This window comes from Hippocampus comes, unplaced genomic scaffold (assembly GCF_001891065.2).
Source record: "Hippocampus comes isolate QL1 unplaced genomic scaffold, H_comes_QL1_v1.1 scaffold275, whole genome shotgun sequence".
In the NCBI taxonomy this organism is placed as follows: domain Eukaryota; kingdom Metazoa; phylum Chordata; class Actinopteri; order Syngnathiformes; family Syngnathidae; genus Hippocampus; species Hippocampus comes.
In genome coordinates, this window is record NW_017804971.1 from 28137 (window position 1) to 45715 (window position 17579).

A 17579-nucleotide genomic window follows, 5' to 3' on the forward strand; every position below is an offset into this window, starting at 1 on the left:
GGGGGGGGGGGGGGGGAGAAAAAAAAAAAAACATCGCCAGGAATTGTGTTTTACCCACACTGTCTCACTTCACTTGCTACGGCCATTTCGTTGTTAATTTTAGAAGTCTTTATAAATAAATCACAGACAAGGCTTCGAAATGGCCTTTCAATCCTGACACAAGCAAACACATGACTCGCTCTCTCTTGCCTGTTTTAGTGACAACATTTTTTAAAAGTAGTTTAGAATAACTGTACAGTACAGTACACAAAGGTACAGTAACTTAATTTTAGATTGTGATTCTCCAACATTTTACACCAAGTACCACCTAAAATCATTTGTAGCTCTCCAAGTACCACCGTTATGATCAACATTATAATAAAGTAACATAAAAAACAAGACAGAGGTTTTATTCCTTAAAAGTATATTTCGTATTAGTGTAAACCACTGTAACATTATGTACAATTAGAATTAACATGATGCTTAAGTATAGGGGAAATAAAACTGTACTTGTTTCAGTGAAAATGTTTACAGGTACATATAAAAGTGAGACAAAATTAGCGAAATAAATATTTTTTAAAAAACAGTAAATGCATTGTACAAAATTGAACACATGAAATGTACTGCACTGGATGAAAAAAAAATGTTTCAGCCACTGTAACACACATTTTCAACATTTAATTCTTTTTTTTTGCTTTTTTCCTCCTACCACGAGAGGGAGCCCGCGTACCACACGTTGAGAATGGCTGGTTCACTCTGTTACATTGCACTAACCATTAGTTTCTGGCAATAGCTTTTTTGTTGCTATTTCATACACATGCAACAATTAAAGGCCGTAGATAACAAACGCAGTCATTACCAGGTCACATAATGAACAAAAATCGTTTTAAACAAGCTTTCAATGGCGTCACTGCTCAGCATTATTGCAATTGAAATGTTTTTTCACTTGTCCACGATAAGTTCAGTGGTGAAAAAAAATGTCGAAAAAGATAGGCTGTCAACAATTTGATGCTTTGTAAAAGAATATCGTTTCTCAGCTTTTTTTTGTTGCATAAACAGACAGTCATACACTGTACATTATGCTTAATCAAGCAAACAATACAAAAGATGTATTACAAACTAAACATGAACTTAAAAATAACTGTCAGCGTTTGTGTTTTAAGACCATTTTTATTATTATAACAATATAAATTAAGACAATTGTAGATAGAACTGCGGTATGGACTCTCACTCAACAAAATGAAAAGCTTTTTTTTTTTTTTTTTAAATATATGAGATGAGCTAATTGCGCTGTTATGTCACTACTTTACATGTAATGTAAAATGTTACTGGAAAATACTATTGCCATCTTCAGGTACGCACGGAAATATTTCAATGTATTAAAATGAATAAATAAATAAATTTAAAAAGTACTACAATCAGTGCTACTCACTCCTGGATTGAGCCTATCCAATGCCCTCCGGGCTCCTCTTCTCCTCCTCATTCGACGCCCTCACTGCGTTTCGGGGAATCTTTCCTCCTCTTGGCCTCTCCTCCCTGTGATGCTGAGGCCTCCTTGTCCTGCTCTTCCTCCTCCTCTTCCTCGTCTTCTTGGTCTCTCCTCCGCTGAGGCCGGGCCAGCGGCAGAGCGGTGTTGGAGCTCCACGTGTGCCAGACAAATGCTCTTTGGCTCTCTGGCATGCACGCTGCTCCACTGCGCTCCCTGAGCGAAGGAGGGATGGGATAAAACAGAGGGAGGAGCAGGAGGGGGAGAGAGATGGGTGGAGAAACACACATGCATGCACACTCACAAAGAGTGAAGTTCTGGTCATGACACACACACACACACACACACACACACACACACACACACACACACACACACACACACACACACACACACACACAGTATCACATGCATTTATGTGGCCCAGGATAGCAAATCAAACATTACAACTTCCACTTCCGTGACGCTTGCTATAATCTGTACCACATTGTCAAATTCTCATATGTAATAAACAAGAGAGATATTGCAAGCATCTTCTTCTTACCAAACCCTCATTACGATAAGTTAAACAATAGTGGAATAAACCATTTTATTCTTGACTTCTTTATATGGTTTCACAGTCCTAACAGCCGTCCAAGGGAAACGGTAACTAAAATGTGGCCTGCAACAAAAATCTGTTTGACACCCCTGAGTTAAGGTAAAAAAAAAAAAAAAACAACAACAACAACAAATAATTAAGTTAAAATATACATGTACGTTTTTGTAAATGATTTTACTGTCATTAAAATACTTAAAAATTAAAAAAGTAGATCAAATGTATTGTGTAGTATTTTTAATTTTATTCTTTACAATTTAGCCATTAACCAAATCATTAACAATAATAATGAAAATGAATGTATTCATTTTCACCCTCGAATTTTGGAGAGAGGGAGTTGCTGAATAAATGAGACTTAATGGTTTCTTCTCTGACCTCAAACTTTTGAATAGCATCATGTGTGCTTCTAGAATAGATAACAGATACCAGCAAAGATTAATTTAAGTTTAAAGTTGAAAATGTACAAAATTATTCATAACATGTTTTTTTTGAAGGTTGTGGGGGGGATACATCACAAAACATGTTTTGGAAAACAACATCACAAACATTTTCAAAAACCCTGTCATGTAATTTTGCAGGTTTGAAATTCAGTTTATTTTTAATGCTTCTCTCTCTCTCTCTCTCTCTCTCTCTCTCTTTCTCTCGCTCTCTCTCTCTCTCTCGCTCTCTCCCTCTCTCTGTGATGTTTGGCATCCATTTCAAATGTTTAGCAGGATGCTGATCTGGCATTGTCATCCTCATGATTGCCGTCCCCGTCGGCTCTCTTGACACTCTGCTGCTGATGAGAAATTAATAGCAGTTTAAATCTTCATGCTTCCCCTTGCTGGCTCCCACACACAAAAAAATAATAATAATTACATGCCCATTTATACAGCCAAAGATAGACACGTGTGGGTCGATGTGTGTCACGGTTAGCTGAACACTCAGTGCTGTGCACATGTGTTTGTCTACTGTGACGATTGTGTTTGTGATACAACACAGCAAAGTGTGGCTATTTGATGAAGAAATCAGTCCAGCACCATGTGAGTGCATTCTTTATGCTGGCCAGAAGAGGGAGACTCCAATGGTTTGTCAGGTAGAATACGAGTCCGTGAGGAAAGTAAGAAAAAGATATTAAAAAGATATTAGTGTATGTCGTGAAATATTAGGAATATCAATCGCTCTATTGGTTACACTGCTCGTCTCATTAGGGATAAGAGTGAATTAGAACATATCCGAGCTGACTTTGGGGCAAGAGGCAAGTCTCCCTCTTGCGATTGCACAAGTGTGTGCACCCTCTTATGTTTGAGGACGCGGCTGTTTTTAGTTTACCAATCACATTCAAACTCCTGTTAAACGGGAGTGGCCATTTGGAGTGTCTCCGATTAACCCCAGTTAAAGTAGAGATGTTCTAGTAGGCTTTCCCTGACATTGGTGTAATTGCATCTTATAGCGCGAGCAGCTTCCACAGAGTCAGAGTGATCTCATTGTTCCAAGGTATCGGCCAGGAGAAGGGCTGATCACAAAAACCTGCCATTTTAACAGAGTGTTTAGACTTTTTATATCCACTCATTACGACGTGTATTCAATTAACTTCTCATCATCCATCTTAATGTATAGGATGCTCCTAGTCTAGTTGGTCTTTTTCCTCTTTTCATCATGATAGCAGCAGTTCAGTGTGTCATAATTATTGAAGAGTGACATGTAATCACAGTGAGCCAAAATACCGAATATCATGTCAAATAGTTTTAGTAATGCTAAGGCAATCATGAGACTCATTCCTGTGGAAGGGGCCAATGATAAAATTAAAAAGCCTCTATTTTTACGGAACTGAGTGCAACAAGTTTTCTTTTTATTTGTTATCAATTTCAGCGACGCTACTCACCAAAAGTTACAAGTATGACAGAGGTGGTTAAATTGAGCTAGTTTTTTTTCTTCCAGGATCACCACAGGTATTTACAATTTGGGGGCAAACTCATAGATGAATGTATATTTCAGAATTGGAACAGAAAATAGATGGATGGATGGATGGATTCTCCCGTACACAAAAACCAGATAGACTTGTAAGTTGCTCAACTTACCGCACTCTCTTCTATCGAACTTTTGTTGGGCCCTCTTCATCACAAACATGTCATGCTTAGGTGGGTCTATGTACAAGGGAGACTAGTGATCCTATGCGCTTAAAATAAGTGCCCACAAATACCTGTGGGCTAATGACCATTGGAGGCTGCTTCATAACATGCTGGCAGCATGCTGGGCTGCAATTAGTCGCCCATGATGAAGCGGAACTGCCCTCTCAGTGTGTGTTGTACAAGAAATCCAGTCGTGTTGCCAGAGTGCAAGAGAAACATCCTCTCTGTGGCAATAGCGTACTGTGTTGCGTGCGTGCTCGTCTGTGCTCGTGTGCGTGTGTGCATGCGTTCGTGCGTGTGTGCGAGGTATTGTACTGCGACACAATTAGTGCTTCCTGACTGTCCAGTTGTAATGACCAGAAACTCATAATAATAGGCTTGTGGAATGTGACGGCAACTAGTTCAAACAAACTCAAGTGTATAGAAATGCCTGGCATTTGTGAGTTTGTGTGTGTGAGCGTATGCGTGCGTGCCCGTGTGTGTGTTGTCCATCTGATTCATGCCAGTCTAAAACCATATAAAACTGGCTCAAACTGGACCGATCATGCTGATCAGTGAGTGATTATTGTAAGGGAAAAAAAAAGAATACAATTTTTGTTACTCATTGTCAGCGGCATAGTGATCGACTGGTTAGCACGTCCGCCTCACAGTGCAGCGGTCCGGGGTTCGATTCCGGGCCTCGGCCTTCCTGTGTGGAGTTTGAATGTTCTCCCCGTATTTGTGTGAGTTTTCTCCGGTTTTCTCCCACATTCCAAATACACGCATGGTAGGTAAATCGAGCACTCTAAATTGTCCGTAGGTGCGAATGTTTGTTTTTCAATGTGTGCTCTGCGATTGGCTGGCAACCAGTTCAGTGCGTACCCCGTCTTCTGCCCGGGATAGACTCCAGCACGCCCGCGACCCTCGTAAGGATAACCGGATTCCAAAATGGATGGATAGATGTACCTTCTGCCATCTATTGGCAGAGCATTTAATTTTATCATTGGCATAAACAGATGAACACATTTGTAATAAATACATAAGAATTTTCCAACGAGCAAGTGAAATTGGATCATTTCAATTAGCACAATGGTTGGCAGTCATTCATCTAATGAGATCTAATACAGATAAATATGACCTTACAAAGATAATGTGTAGTTTGGATTGACACTGCAAGAAAGGTATTTGAAATTGAGTGCTTTACTAAATATGTTTAAAAAAAATAGGTGCTGGTAACAAAGAGTTGAAAGGGCCTGACACGATGCATGTTAGTGTTCTTATGTGAGGCCCCCGCTGCACATATCACTGTTAATTTAGCCATTATATACCAGATCATGTGTTGATGTTATATTGGGGTCCGCACCTAAAAATAGCTTCCATGGTTTGGACTGTTGGGGCCCACAAAATAGTACAAGTTAATCCCTGTTATGTAACTGAGTGAAGGTGGAGGGGCTTCCAAATGGGACCTGCGGTTGAGTTTGTGTGTGTGTGTGTGTGTGTGTGTGTGTGTGTGTGTGTGTGTGTGTGTGTGTGTGTGTGCGCTCGCGCGCGTGCGTGTGTGCGTGCAGGCCAACCAACCCCAATTAAAGGGTAAACATTCTTCTGCTAATGCTGAAAACAAACAGAGTCCTGAAATTGCGTGACATGGTGCTGGGAAGCGCACGCAGCTCGCAAAATAGTACATGGAGTCGACAGCTGTTAATTGTGTCACATGTGTAAAGTGGAGTTAGACTGACAAAACGGTAACATCACACAGGACATAACAACAGGACACGGGTCACCGACCTTTTTGAACGGTCAACTTGAGAAGGGCTGCCGCTTCGATGAACACCGAATGATTAACTTGCTGAAATTACCTGTAAAATGATGCTATTATTATTCATTGATGATTTCATCCATGTGACGACTGATCATGTTGATGGTTTCTCACGCTGTTTTAATATCAGTATGCAGCACTTTATTTCTATAACTCGAGGGCTTATCTTTTCAAATGATCACTTGGACACCATTTCCAGGAAATCACAATGTCTAATCCCTTGTGAACTCTTATTACAACAGGTCTGCTATTCATCTGCTCCCTGGGGACTCACTCTGAAAATGTACTGTATACTAAAACACAGAATAAATAAGAAATTACCCAAATGATTTCGAACAAGAAATTAGGTGGGAAGTGGCCTCCGATTGAATTTATATAATATGACTTTTCTACCGTATTTTGATATTGTATTTTGATTTATAGCTTTGCACCTGTATAATAGCAAGAACTCTACTAAGTGAAATAATACCTAAACAATAAACAAAGACACCTTGGTCAAAATCCTTGGCGTTAACTCACTCTGAAAATGTACTGTATACTAAAACACAGAATAAATAAGAAATTACCCAAATGATTTCGAACAAGAAATTAGGTGGGAAGTGGCCTCCGATTGAATTTATATAATATGACTTTTCTACCGTATTTTGATATCGTATTTTGATTCATAGCGTTGCACCTGTATAATAGCAAGAACTCTACTCAGTGAAATAATACCTAAACAATAAACAAAGACACCTTGGTCAAAATACTTGGCACCTCTTCAAGACATCATAATTTTCATCTCATTTCTTTTTATTTTTTCAGAATTCATGTCCTATGTCAGAACCCATACGGTTTCCCCAAGAAGACCTATCTGAGGTCCAAGTTCAAATCTTAAGTGCACCCTGTAACGTAAGTGCAGTTTCCAATGAATCTTCTGAAAATGTCAGGCAGCGTTTTTCAACAATACAGACATGAGGGTCCTGATTTAAAAGAATGTTCCATGATAGCAGTGAATCGTCACGATATGGTAAATGGGCTGTCACTTGTCAAGCGGTTTACACTGGTCGTACATTCACCTACTGATGACGAAGCATCAGGAGCAACTCGGGGTTCATTATCTTGCTCAAGGACACTTCGTCATGGTCGACCACTCTATCACTGAGCCATTCCGCCCCGATAAAAGAACGGGAATCATCCACAGAATTTTGCATTTTGAGTCTAACCGTCTCGTTTTCTGCCTCATTCGCACAGTCCTGATTTAAAAGAATGTTCCACGACAGCAGTGAATCGTCAAGATATGGTAAATGGGCTGTCACTTGTGAAGCGGTTTACACTGGTCGTACATTCACCTACTGATGACGAAGCATCAGGAGCAACTGGGGGGTTCGGTATCTTGCTCAAGGATCGACCACACTATTACTGAGCCATTCCGCCCCGATAAAAACGGGAATCATCCACAGAACTTTGCATTCTGAGTCTAACCGTCTCGTTTTCTGCCTCATTCGCACACACGCATACGAACACGCGCGCGCACTCACAAAGCTGCAACTCAGCAATTAGGATTCTTCAGTGGGATGTTTGTACACCATCCAGCTGTGACAAAATGAGGAGCGATCACACTGTAACCACACGTGTACAAGTGCAAGTGTTCATGTTTTGTTTTTGCCGAAGCACCTGCTTTGCACTGTTGTGTTGTCATACGACGAGTAAATAGGCAACGTTTCCTGCCCTAATCATGAGCCAAAGAACAAACACGGCCGTGTCAACGTGTTTTTCAATATATATATATTTTTTTATTAATGCTATTTGCAGTGTAACTTGACATGAGGAAGAGAGCTCTGAGGAAGTATTGGACTAATACATATGTTATTTTTTTATTTTTGTATAAGCATTCTGTAGTCAGTGTATTGGAAAATATTTCATGTTGCTTGTCGAATTAAGACCAGGTAGGTTTTTGAAAAGCTTGGTTAAATATAGTCTTAATACATTGATTTATTCGGGAATGCACGCAATCGTATGAGTACAGTACTGCGCGACTTTACTTTTTAGTGTGTTGCCCCCCAGTGGTTGTTAGCGGGAATAGCAACGACTAAAGCTTTTTAATTTTTTTTTGGGCTGAAATGTTGCATTTCCAAGTATTTCGGTATGCTCCCTTTATTTATTTGTCATTCATATAATTACATTCACTGTATTAGTGGTATTGGATGGATCAATGTTCAAATACATAAAATTTATAATATGTAGATTACATATATACGATATGTTACATTATTGCACTCGTGATATCTCACAGGCTCACAAGTTTGGTTTCAGTTTACACTCCTGTTTTTTGTTGCAGACATGCAAGAAGATGAAATACATTTTTTTCTTTTTCCAGATTGAATTAACAGTTCATGATGTTTTAAGTCAGGAAAACTAGCGAGTTTTTATTCATGCAATACAATATATGAATAAAACATGTCATATAATATACGTCAACAATCGTAACAACAACTATGATCTATTACTGTAATAATTTATGTTAAAAGTTCTGTGAGGCGCTTTGTTACAGTTGCAGCAGTTGTTAATGCGCTAAACATTTCAAGATGCATGGTGTTGTATAAGCGTTATGATCATGACCTTCCCGGATAGGTTGAAACAAATCACGTGTTTCTATTACTTTTATACTGAGGCGTGTGGATCGTTAACCAAGCGGCTCCTTACAGATGCTTGTGTATGCGCGTGTGCGTGTGTCCGTGTCCAATGTTGTACATAAAAAAATAAGTTCAAATGCTCAGCTTCCAGAAACTCAAATGTCTATGGGTGGAACCCTCGTGTCGTGCTTGCAATGAAACGAAATCCAGGTTTGGTGTCGACGCCAAATGAAACAAGCTGGATCAGGCTGTGGACGTGGCCGAGACACGCAGGCTGTGCATGTGTGTCTGCTGCCTGGATCTTCCACGTGGCTGCCAACACACTCACTTTTCCATTCGGCGGCGGTTAAGAGCGCGCGCCTGGCGCAGTGCAGAGCCCGCGGCGCGTTCACGTACCAGCTGCAGAAGGAGGCGCTAAACGCTAATACTGGTAATTGAACGCATCACCACCTCAGCAATATCTCACCTGGCTTTTACCTTCGCTGTGAGCTCACTTCATCTGCGGTGATAGGTACGTGGCCGCGCACGGGTTTATGTGTTCTGCTCGACCTGTCCTCTGCATTGCATGCTAGCTGTCAATTTATTACCAAGCACATATGTTTTAGAAACATGCCCAACGTTGTCGACGGTCACGCTTATTGTTTCGTCTCGATACACAGTCGGTTATTGCAACCGACTTTTAATAGTCATGTATATTCACTGGTGGTCACAACATTAGGCACACTTGCACGATCTATTGCGATCCAATACAAGAGCAGGATAAAAAAAAGTGCTGCGCGCATGGATCGGTTGTGAAAAAGTGTAGCTACTAAACGTAACGACACACTGCTCCAGCTCCGTCGTGGTTTATTTTACTTCTTGCTTCGTTTTGGTACAGTTGACTTTGACTGGCCAAGTCAATATCGCGATAAAGTGCTTTAAGTGGCCTCCATCAGAATCACTCAATCTTCATCCCAATGTAACAGAAGTGGCTAAACATTTGCGCACATGCTCGTGGAATAAAGATCTTCAAATAAGTTTCCTAAATGGGTAATATAATACTACCTACTTGCCCTGTGGGCCTACAGATTCTTAAAAGACATAGAGTGCGGTAGTTGTTTCATTGTTACAATATAGCAACGTCATGTATAATTATTTATAAGTGTGTTTGTTTAGGCCTGATCATGGATAGACATCTGAACAGACTAGTCCCATCACTTCTGGTTCTGGCTCTGATCCTGCAGGTTCACCGATCCCAGACTGCACCTCAAAGGTAAACCACATGTTTGCACTGCATTCTGTGTACACTCGCTCTGGTTTTTGTGAACATGTTGCTAAGCTTTATGACACAGAATGCTTCATGCTGTTGCTTCGAATGTCCAATCGTTGTCTTACATACAGTAAAGAAAGAAAACGGTGTCATTGGTATGCCTGCAGAACGAATGACGTCATATCGATTATTTGGATGTTTTGCATATATTTGCATAGTAGTACTGTATTGGGTAGTATTACATAATGTGCATTTTCAACTTTTCAACATATCCAAAAGAGAGGATCCAGAGAGAGTTCACCCAGATTCCAAATTGCTGACCAATCCTTTTGGTTCAGGAGAGGAGGAGCGAAGGTGACTGACACAACAACAACAACAACAACAACAACCCGACACATAGCTAGTCAACAACATGTGTCAGTATTTTTGTACATTTCTGTTTTAGTGGGCCAAGACACGATTATCTTGTCATTGTGGACTTTAGCTGCTGTGTTGTTACAATGTTGTGCCCTACAATGATAAGATTACATGTGCAATCATACTGATTCATGTTGCAACGTACAGTATATCCATCCATGCTAGATCCCTTAGCATGTTTATTGGGGTTTATTTTAGCTGACATTTATAGTAAACCGAATTATTGTGTCTTTCAAAACAGACTAGCTTACACTCACTGGTCACAATATTAGGTACAGTTGGTGCATATTCAGAAGTCAGTTATTCCAAATTTTTAAAGATGTTTGACTTACATTACTGAGGTTTGAGATTTGACTCTCGGTTTCGACCTTCCTGTGTTAAGTTTGCGTTATCATGCTTGCGTAGGTGTGCCAGCTTTGGCCTACATTCCAAAAACACGGATATTACGGAAACCAAGACTCAAAATTGTCCATAGAGTGTGAAAGGCCTTTTTGTCAATATGTGTTCTCTGCATGGCTGGCTATCCCTCGAGGGTTGATCACACCTTTTGCCTAAAGTCAGCTGGGATCGACTCCAGCTCATCTGCTACTTGTATGAGGAAAAGCGTTACACAAATTAATTGATGGTTGCAATGTTTACCAATGTGGTTGTAGTTTGCAGTCATCTACATTCCATCTGACCTATTGATCATATGATGGCACATTTAACAAAATACACATACCTGTTTGTTATTGTCATTGTGCCGCTGTACCTAATGAAGTGTCCAGTGAATGTCATTTATTTCTCGTGACTTGATTGGTTGCGTCACATATGGCTCACACATTGTATCGCATACAAGTCCAGAGTCAGTGTGTTACATAATTTATATTTCAAACATACTACTTATATGTGTAAAATGTGTGTGTGTGTGTGTGTGTGTGTGTGTGTGTGTGTGTGTGTGTGTGTGTGTGTGTGCGTGTGTGTGTGCGTGTGCGTGTGTGTGTCTCCCTCGCAGGTTGCTGCAGCGTTACATTGAGTTAACAAAAAAAGACGATGTTCAGATCAACTCTCGAGATGAAGGTAAATATCAGCACCAAGTTAATGTCAATTTTCACATGGCTAAGAAGAATTACCAAGCTAGATATTAAAAATGATAAGTTTAACATACACTTATTTTTCCCGTTGTTTGGGCAGAGGTGTTCTACCTACTTCGTCTGTATGACTTCGACCGCAATGAACGCCTGGACGGCTTGGAGATGATGAAACTGCTGTCTGACTACAATTCCCAGCATGCAACTGAAGAACAGGCCAATGACATGGATGTAAGGAGAAGTGAAAGAATGTTTTTCATGTAGAGGACGTCAAAATGTTTGTAAGATAACTTATTTTGTTTTTCATTTATACTGTATTTTGGGACTTGAAGGCATTTTCAAAAAATGCATCATGAAGAAGAAAAAACAACAAACAACTTGCTCCAGACTATATGTCAAATTTTGGGGGGGAAATTTATTATTAAAAAATAATAATAATAATAATAAACAAGAGTAAGACGAGTAAAGGTAAGAACATCCTTTCCTAATCATGAATGCATTCAGAAATATGTGCGTATGCGTACTACTTTGCCCTGACCATTCGGAAACTCAGAGCGTTGTTCAAATATGCCGTTCGGTTATTCAGAGTGCTCCAAAAAAAAAGAATGCCACAGCCCAGTGTGTCAGACAATACAAGAAAAGGAACCATTTCAAGCGTGACCTGCTGATTACGTTACTTAATAACATAGGCTGCTTTTGGAAATGAATTGGATGGGAACGCGCAATGTCTCTCTGAACACACACACACACACACACACACACACACACACACACACACTCTCCGAGTGGTGTTAGGGCATCAGAGTGAATTCCCGAATGCACCCCGTGTTGACGGCCAAAAGCATCCACTTCTCACTGCGGAAAACTTTTTTTTGTTGTTGTTGTTGATATGTTTGTGTGTCCAGGTGGTGTCCCTGGTGGATTTCCTTCTTCAGAGTCAGGATGTGAACCGGGATGGTCTCTTGACTCCCTCAGAGCTGCTGTCTCTTCCATCAGCTCACACAGAGGTAGAGCACAGTACTGTAATTTGTTGTTAACGCGAACCTAGCGCAGAGAAAGGCATTAGAAAATGGATGGATGGGTGGATGGATGGAAGTAGCGCTTTTTAACAAAAATATTCGCGTAATAAAAAGTATTTTGCACTACTGACACATACACATTTTCCCAAAAGTTACTTCAACAAACGCAACGGACTATATTTAGCTTGTGACCTGCTACCCACCTATGACTCTGAGCAATGATATGAATTTGTATTTGTATTTTTTATCTGGTGCTTCACACTATTGGCATACCACTGTTCATTTTTTTTTTATTTTTTATTTTTTTTTGCAATTTTGGAAAATTAAGAGCATTTTAGAATTCAGTATGAAAAACAATAATAATAATAATAATAATAATACAATTAAAGTATCCGAGTGTATTTTTTTCATTGAAAAAAATTATACATTCTTTAACTTCAAATTATTCATCATATTTTAGAGTTTTAGAAAATTGTGAGGTTTTCAATTGAGGAGATTGAATTTTTTATTTTTTATATTTGTGTAATTTAGCTTTTAATTAGTAGTAATTTAAAAATATTTGAATCATGGCTATTAAAACCAAATATAATGAAAGAGACAGAATGTTAGGGCTTGAACATGTTTGAATCTAATTATTGATGATATTAATATGTCCTTTTTTGTGTGGTTCTTCAAATTACAACCATTATAAATAATACATGAAAGTGACATCATTATTTTTCTGTTATATTGACCTGCTTATACTGACTTATTTTATACTTTTTATTTCATTAATAGAACATTATGTAATATAAAATGACCTTATTTGACCACTGTAATGTGAGACCCACCCTCTCTGCCTTTGGCCATAAAGGACAATCAGATCGAGGATCGGCAATCGGATGATCAGAAGGTGATTCTGGACGAGGGGATGCCAGACATGGATACCAAGCAGGAGATGATGGAAGCAGCCAAAGAACAGGAGGAGCCCGGTGAATACGGTCAGGCTCATCAAGAGGAGGTGCAACACGAAGTTAGAGCAGAAGAAAAACAAGAATCCATGCAACACGAAGATGAACACAGAGGACAGCAAGTCCCGGAAGACTTTGCAGCAGAGCAGAGGCATGAACAGGAAGTCCCTGTACATCAGGGCCAACCGGAAATATGAACACACAAGCACTGCAGAAGACTGATGGAATATAGGGTGGTCATATATTGGCATCCATTGTCTGAGACCACTTCTTTGCCATATTTATGAAACACGAGCAGAAGGAAATCTTCAATTAAAAATGCAATCTTTTATTCAAACTCCAGGTAAACATTTCAGACTCGTAAAGCATGTTCAATGATTAGTGTTATGGAACTATGCACTTTTAAGACCACTAGATATGATTTCCAGGATTTTGTTCGTTCTGTGGACGGATATTGTTTACATGTCGTGCGCCTAATAGGCGTGTGCATAGTGCAATGAAATCAACCACGTCTTCCTGCTTGACTTGTTCGAAACAATAATCGAGTAATAGGGAATTCTCTCTTAGTATGCCAAACCCGATAAAAAGACAGAATTTGGAGAATTTTAGTGTGACTCATGGATGGCATAAAAAATGTTCACTTCATGAACTCCAGCTTCCTAATAGCCGTCTGAAAATATTCATGAAAACATCAACATTTGAGTACCCAATTCTGTTGTGTACTGTATCTGTATTGTAGTGTGTTATGAATGGGTTCATGCATTGCTGTAAATTGTGTCCCTTTACCTCTTTTCTGAACCGTTTATACAAACCCCGCCAGACATTATACTTTTTCTTCTACTTTTCATTCTTATTTGTTTTTATTTTCAGGCTAAGGATTTACTAAATGAGTAAAATTCTCAATTTCTCAAAAAAAAATCACTACATGCTGAAGACTTGTAATATGGTCTTTTTTTCAAAAACATTCTTTTTTCAAAACTTTGTTGAAATTTTGATGTGAACGTGTACAACTCTATGCATTTTTTTCAAAACTTTTGAAAATTTGAAATTTTGATGTGAACGTGTACAACTCTATGCAGACAATTTTCGTATGTAACAAAACGCATAAATATTATAGAAGGTACAATGTCTTCAATAAGAAATAGAAACAAACCTACTAAAGGAGTAAAGAGTACAAGGCAATAGTCATGATGAACTCATGATAAATTACTAAGGTATTGCAGCTGACAAAATACAGTCATTGTTTGCGTAATTTAACAGTCGTGTTGTAATGACGTCAGGTGGACCTCGAAGTCCCGTGAGAATCACTCTGAATTTTCTGTTTACTGAGAATTGTATTCTGACTTGTTCAATAAACATTATTAAAAAAAATCACTCTGAATTAATTAAAATGATTTTAATTATTATAATGATCAAAATTATCATGATCATCATGACAATCCAAACAATTTACACTTGTATTTTTTTCCATTTCTGTTGTATTTGCTTGACAGTCCCTTTTGAGGAAGCGCGTGCCTCATGTTGGTTGCCATAGCGACAGCTAAACAACAACCAACATGGCGGTCAACGCGCAAAGTGCAGGTTTGTTTAGTCAAATTACCAGCGCAAACCGCCGTCAAGATGAAGTCAGACCAAATAAATTCAAGTAGAAGTAGCAAACTACTGTAAATGCCAAAACAAATAGTCTTTTTTTTTTATCCCAGAGGTGGAAAAAAAGATTCGAGCAGCTTTCGAAGCGTTTGATTACCAATCAAACGGCACAGTCGATGTCCGGTAAGCTCCTTTTAAAGTGCAAATAATAATCATGATTATAATCATATAAAAATAATAATGTTTAAAAGGATTAGGTTTTTCTAGTCGGCTGCATTTCCCTGCATACTCTATATGTGTTATCAAGTACAGTACAAGCTACCAGACATCTCTAGCTTAACATAAACACATGACACATAAAGATATATTGCTAGGTGAGCCATACACTTACAATGCATATCCTGTATTTGATACCATGTCAGTTTGTACCTTATAAACCAGACAGGCTCCAGGATTTTTTTCTCTCCGGGTGATAACACGGGGCTTGACCCGCACATCCTGTATGGTGGCTGAGAAAATAATTTGCAAATCTATTTTAGAATATCAAATAAAACGCTGGAGGGGCTTAACTAAGGCTACATATACGATATTTCTGACCGGGCGTTCGGCTTTCTTAGGCCGGGTGTTGAGCGATTCCTGTTATAAACTGAAAAAAGTTTGGAAATGCATAACACTGTTACGTATTTGTTTTCCCAGTGAAATTGGCACTATCATCTATTCTCTGGGTCGCTTCCCCAGTCAGGCAGACCTGCACAACTTCATTGCTGAGGTCAGAACCTTATTGATCTATATTGAACTCTTACATTAAAAAAAATTGTTGCCAATCCGTTTTTCAAAAAATTTGAGTCTCCGGTGAATGGCAAAGTAGCATTGCAGATCTAATGGCCAATCAGAAACGAGATGCTGCATCACGTGCACGTTCACACCTTTCGGCCTTTAGTCCTCGCTCCCAATACGGTTTATCCCTGGATGGTACTCTTTTCAGTTGAGTAATTTAAATGTGTGGTGTTTGCCAATCCAGGTGGAAGAGGACCAAACAGGATATATCCACCTGGACCGCTTCCTCCCCGCCATGACTAAAGTTCTGATGGAACGCAAGTAGGATGTCTCTTAATATTAGCAAGCATGTTATCGATCAAAGAATCCATGTGAACAGCTACTATAGATTGCCCTACTTGAAGCTTATAATCAAAGTATCATGATAAGTATTGGGCTGGTTAGTTCCTCATGGTAGTACTTGTATTGTTTGGACTGCATAAGTGTGTGTGTGTGTGTGTGTGTGTGTGTGTGTGTGTGTGTGTGTGTGTGTGTGTGTGTGTGTGTGTGTGTGTGTGTGTTTGTCTTGAAGGTTCCCTCCCATCTGTGAGGAGGTTTTGCTTCAAGCGTTTGAGGTGAGCTCGCCCACGTCACATTCTCTCCTTGTTTGTCTTGCAGAAAGAGTTGTGTTTGGAAATGCAAAGTCACAATAGTCAAACCAGTTTGATGGTTTGACTTGCCAAAAAAAAAAACTGCCACGGTTCACTAAAAACAGTAGTTTGAAACCAATGCCACACACCTTTTACTGCAACGCCTTGTGAGCTACACTAGTGCTGCAGCTGAAAATGGCATTGCATAAAATGAAAAGAAATGTTTACTGTGTTGGTGAATTTTCATTTTGACTAAGTACAAAGTGAGACAACTGAAAACCTAAAAACAAAAATATTGACAACATGCAAACATGGTAATTTGGAGGTGGGGGGGGGGGGGGTAATAGGTTTTGGTGGATGACTACATACAATATAATCTTCACATGAGGCCCAAGCCCATAACTGATGTAGCTTGAGAGTTCTTGTTGTCAAATTCCAATGCGAAGGTCCAATTAAGTGTTCTTGTGTTGAGGTTCTTGACAAGGAAAAGAAGGGCTTCTTGGACCCAGATGATCTGTCACAGTACATGATGGAGGAAGGTAAAGCATTTTTTTTTACCCCCCTAACGCAAGCGACATTTAAGTCATAACCTGCAGCTATTGTACAATATCTGGGGCATAATTTGTGTCAACATTAGGTGAGGCCTTCACTCAGGAGGAGATGGATGAGATGCTGACAGCCCTCACTGACCATGAGACCAACTTGATTTACAGCAAGGACTTACTCAACCATCTCATCCTAGACCCTGAAGTGTAAACTACAGCACGATAGGCATTATTTCTATCACATGTACATTCCAGATTTACAGCTCTTTGTTCCATGTTTCAATTTATCATATCTTTGTCATATTCTCTTACACATGCATTATCCCTCCCCGTTAAAAGTTGTGCGCTATATCATTGAACGAAACCGGGAATGTGTTTTGTATATGACATTTTTATCAAACTTGAGGCGCCTACAAAAGCATTCAAAAATGTGGAGTCAATTTAAGAAACATGCATCATGGCTGGGAGTACTTTGTAACTTGAAGCCACTGAAGCAGGACATAAATGGGTTAAATATTCCCTTTTGGAAGTGAAGATGTATGTGGTGGTGGTGGTGGTGGGAAAGAACTGAGCACATTCTCAAAGACTGACTGCTGTGTCAGCATTTAATCACAGATTTGCCATGGAGTGAACATGCAGCATGAATTCATGCTGGTATTCTGCTCAGAGGGGGAGGAAAAAATATATCACAGTAACAACATGATCCATTAGCCTTGCCTTCCCATCACTCTGTGTATACATATTGAAGCATC

General features: G+C 39.4%; 3 protein-coding genes across 4 annotated transcripts in view; 2 read left to right on the plus strand and 1 right to left on the minus strand.

Moving 5' to 3' along the window:
- The window catches only part of LOC109528781 (potassium channel subfamily K member 2-like), a 12661-nt gene extending 10957 nt beyond the window's left edge, over nucleotides 1-1704 (minus strand). The window contains exon 1 of the mRNA XM_019891744.1: nucleotides 1412-1704. Coding sequence (XP_019747303.1) covers nucleotide 1412 — 1 coding nt within the window. The 5' untranslated portion in view covers nucleotides 1413-1704. The remainder of the gene's footprint in view (nucleotides 1-1411) is intronic.
- Nucleotides 1705-8666: 6962 nt separating this feature from the next.
- cgref1 (cell growth regulator with EF-hand domain 1) lies at nucleotides 8667-14198 on the plus strand. 2 transcript variants are annotated; one of them, XM_019891949.1, is made up of 7 exons: nucleotides 8667-9011; nucleotides 9737-9833; nucleotides 10110-10184; nucleotides 11242-11306; nucleotides 11421-11548; nucleotides 12223-12324; nucleotides 13190-14198. In XM_019891949.1, exons 1-7 carry the CDS (start codon nucleotides 8810-8812, stop codon nucleotides 13481-13483), a joined length of 963 nt encoding a protein of 320 aa, XP_019747508.1. In that variant the 5' UTR covers nucleotides 8667-8809; the 3' UTR covers nucleotides 13484-14198. The 2 variants fall into 2 exon arrangements, with proteins under 2 accessions (XP_019747508.1, XP_019747520.1); XM_019891961.1 differs by having other exon boundaries at nucleotides 8907-9092.
- A 604-nt stretch (nucleotides 14199-14802) lies between these two features.
- drc8 (dynein regulatory complex subunit 8) lies at nucleotides 14803-17499 on the plus strand. The gene is made up of 7 exons (XM_019891477.1): nucleotides 14803-14867; nucleotides 14990-15059; nucleotides 15573-15645; nucleotides 15898-15974; nucleotides 16225-16267; nucleotides 16755-16821; nucleotides 16920-17499. Exons 1-7 carry the CDS (start codon nucleotides 14843-14845, stop codon nucleotides 17036-17038), a joined length of 474 nt encoding a protein of 157 aa, XP_019747036.1. The 5' UTR covers nucleotides 14803-14842; the 3' UTR covers nucleotides 17039-17499.
- Nucleotides 17500-17579: the final 80 nt, after the last annotated feature.

Coding starts and splice junctions, on each gene's coding strand:
- cgref1 (XM_019891949.1), top strand. CDS start 8,810: ATGAAACAAGCTGGATCAGGCTGTGGACGTGGCCGAGACACGCAGGCT. Junction 9,834..10,109: donor TCCCAGACTGCACCTCAAAG/GTAAACCACATG, acceptor CATATCCAAAAG/AGAGGATCCAGAGAGAGTTC. Junction 10,185..11,241: donor TCAGGAGAGGAGGAGCGAAG/GTGACTGACACA, acceptor TCTCCCTCGCAG/GTTGCTGCAGCGTTACATTG.
- drc8 (XM_019891477.1), top strand. CDS start 14,843: ATGGCGGTCAACGCGCAAAGTGCAG. Junction 14,868..14,989: donor GGTCAACGCGCAAAGTGCAG/GTTTGTTTAGTC, acceptor TTTTTATCCCAG/AGGTGGAAAAAAAGATTCGA. Junction 16,268..16,754: donor TTTTGCTTCAAGCGTTTGAG/GTGAGCTCGCCC, acceptor TCTTGTGTTGAG/GTTCTTGACAAGGAAAAGAA.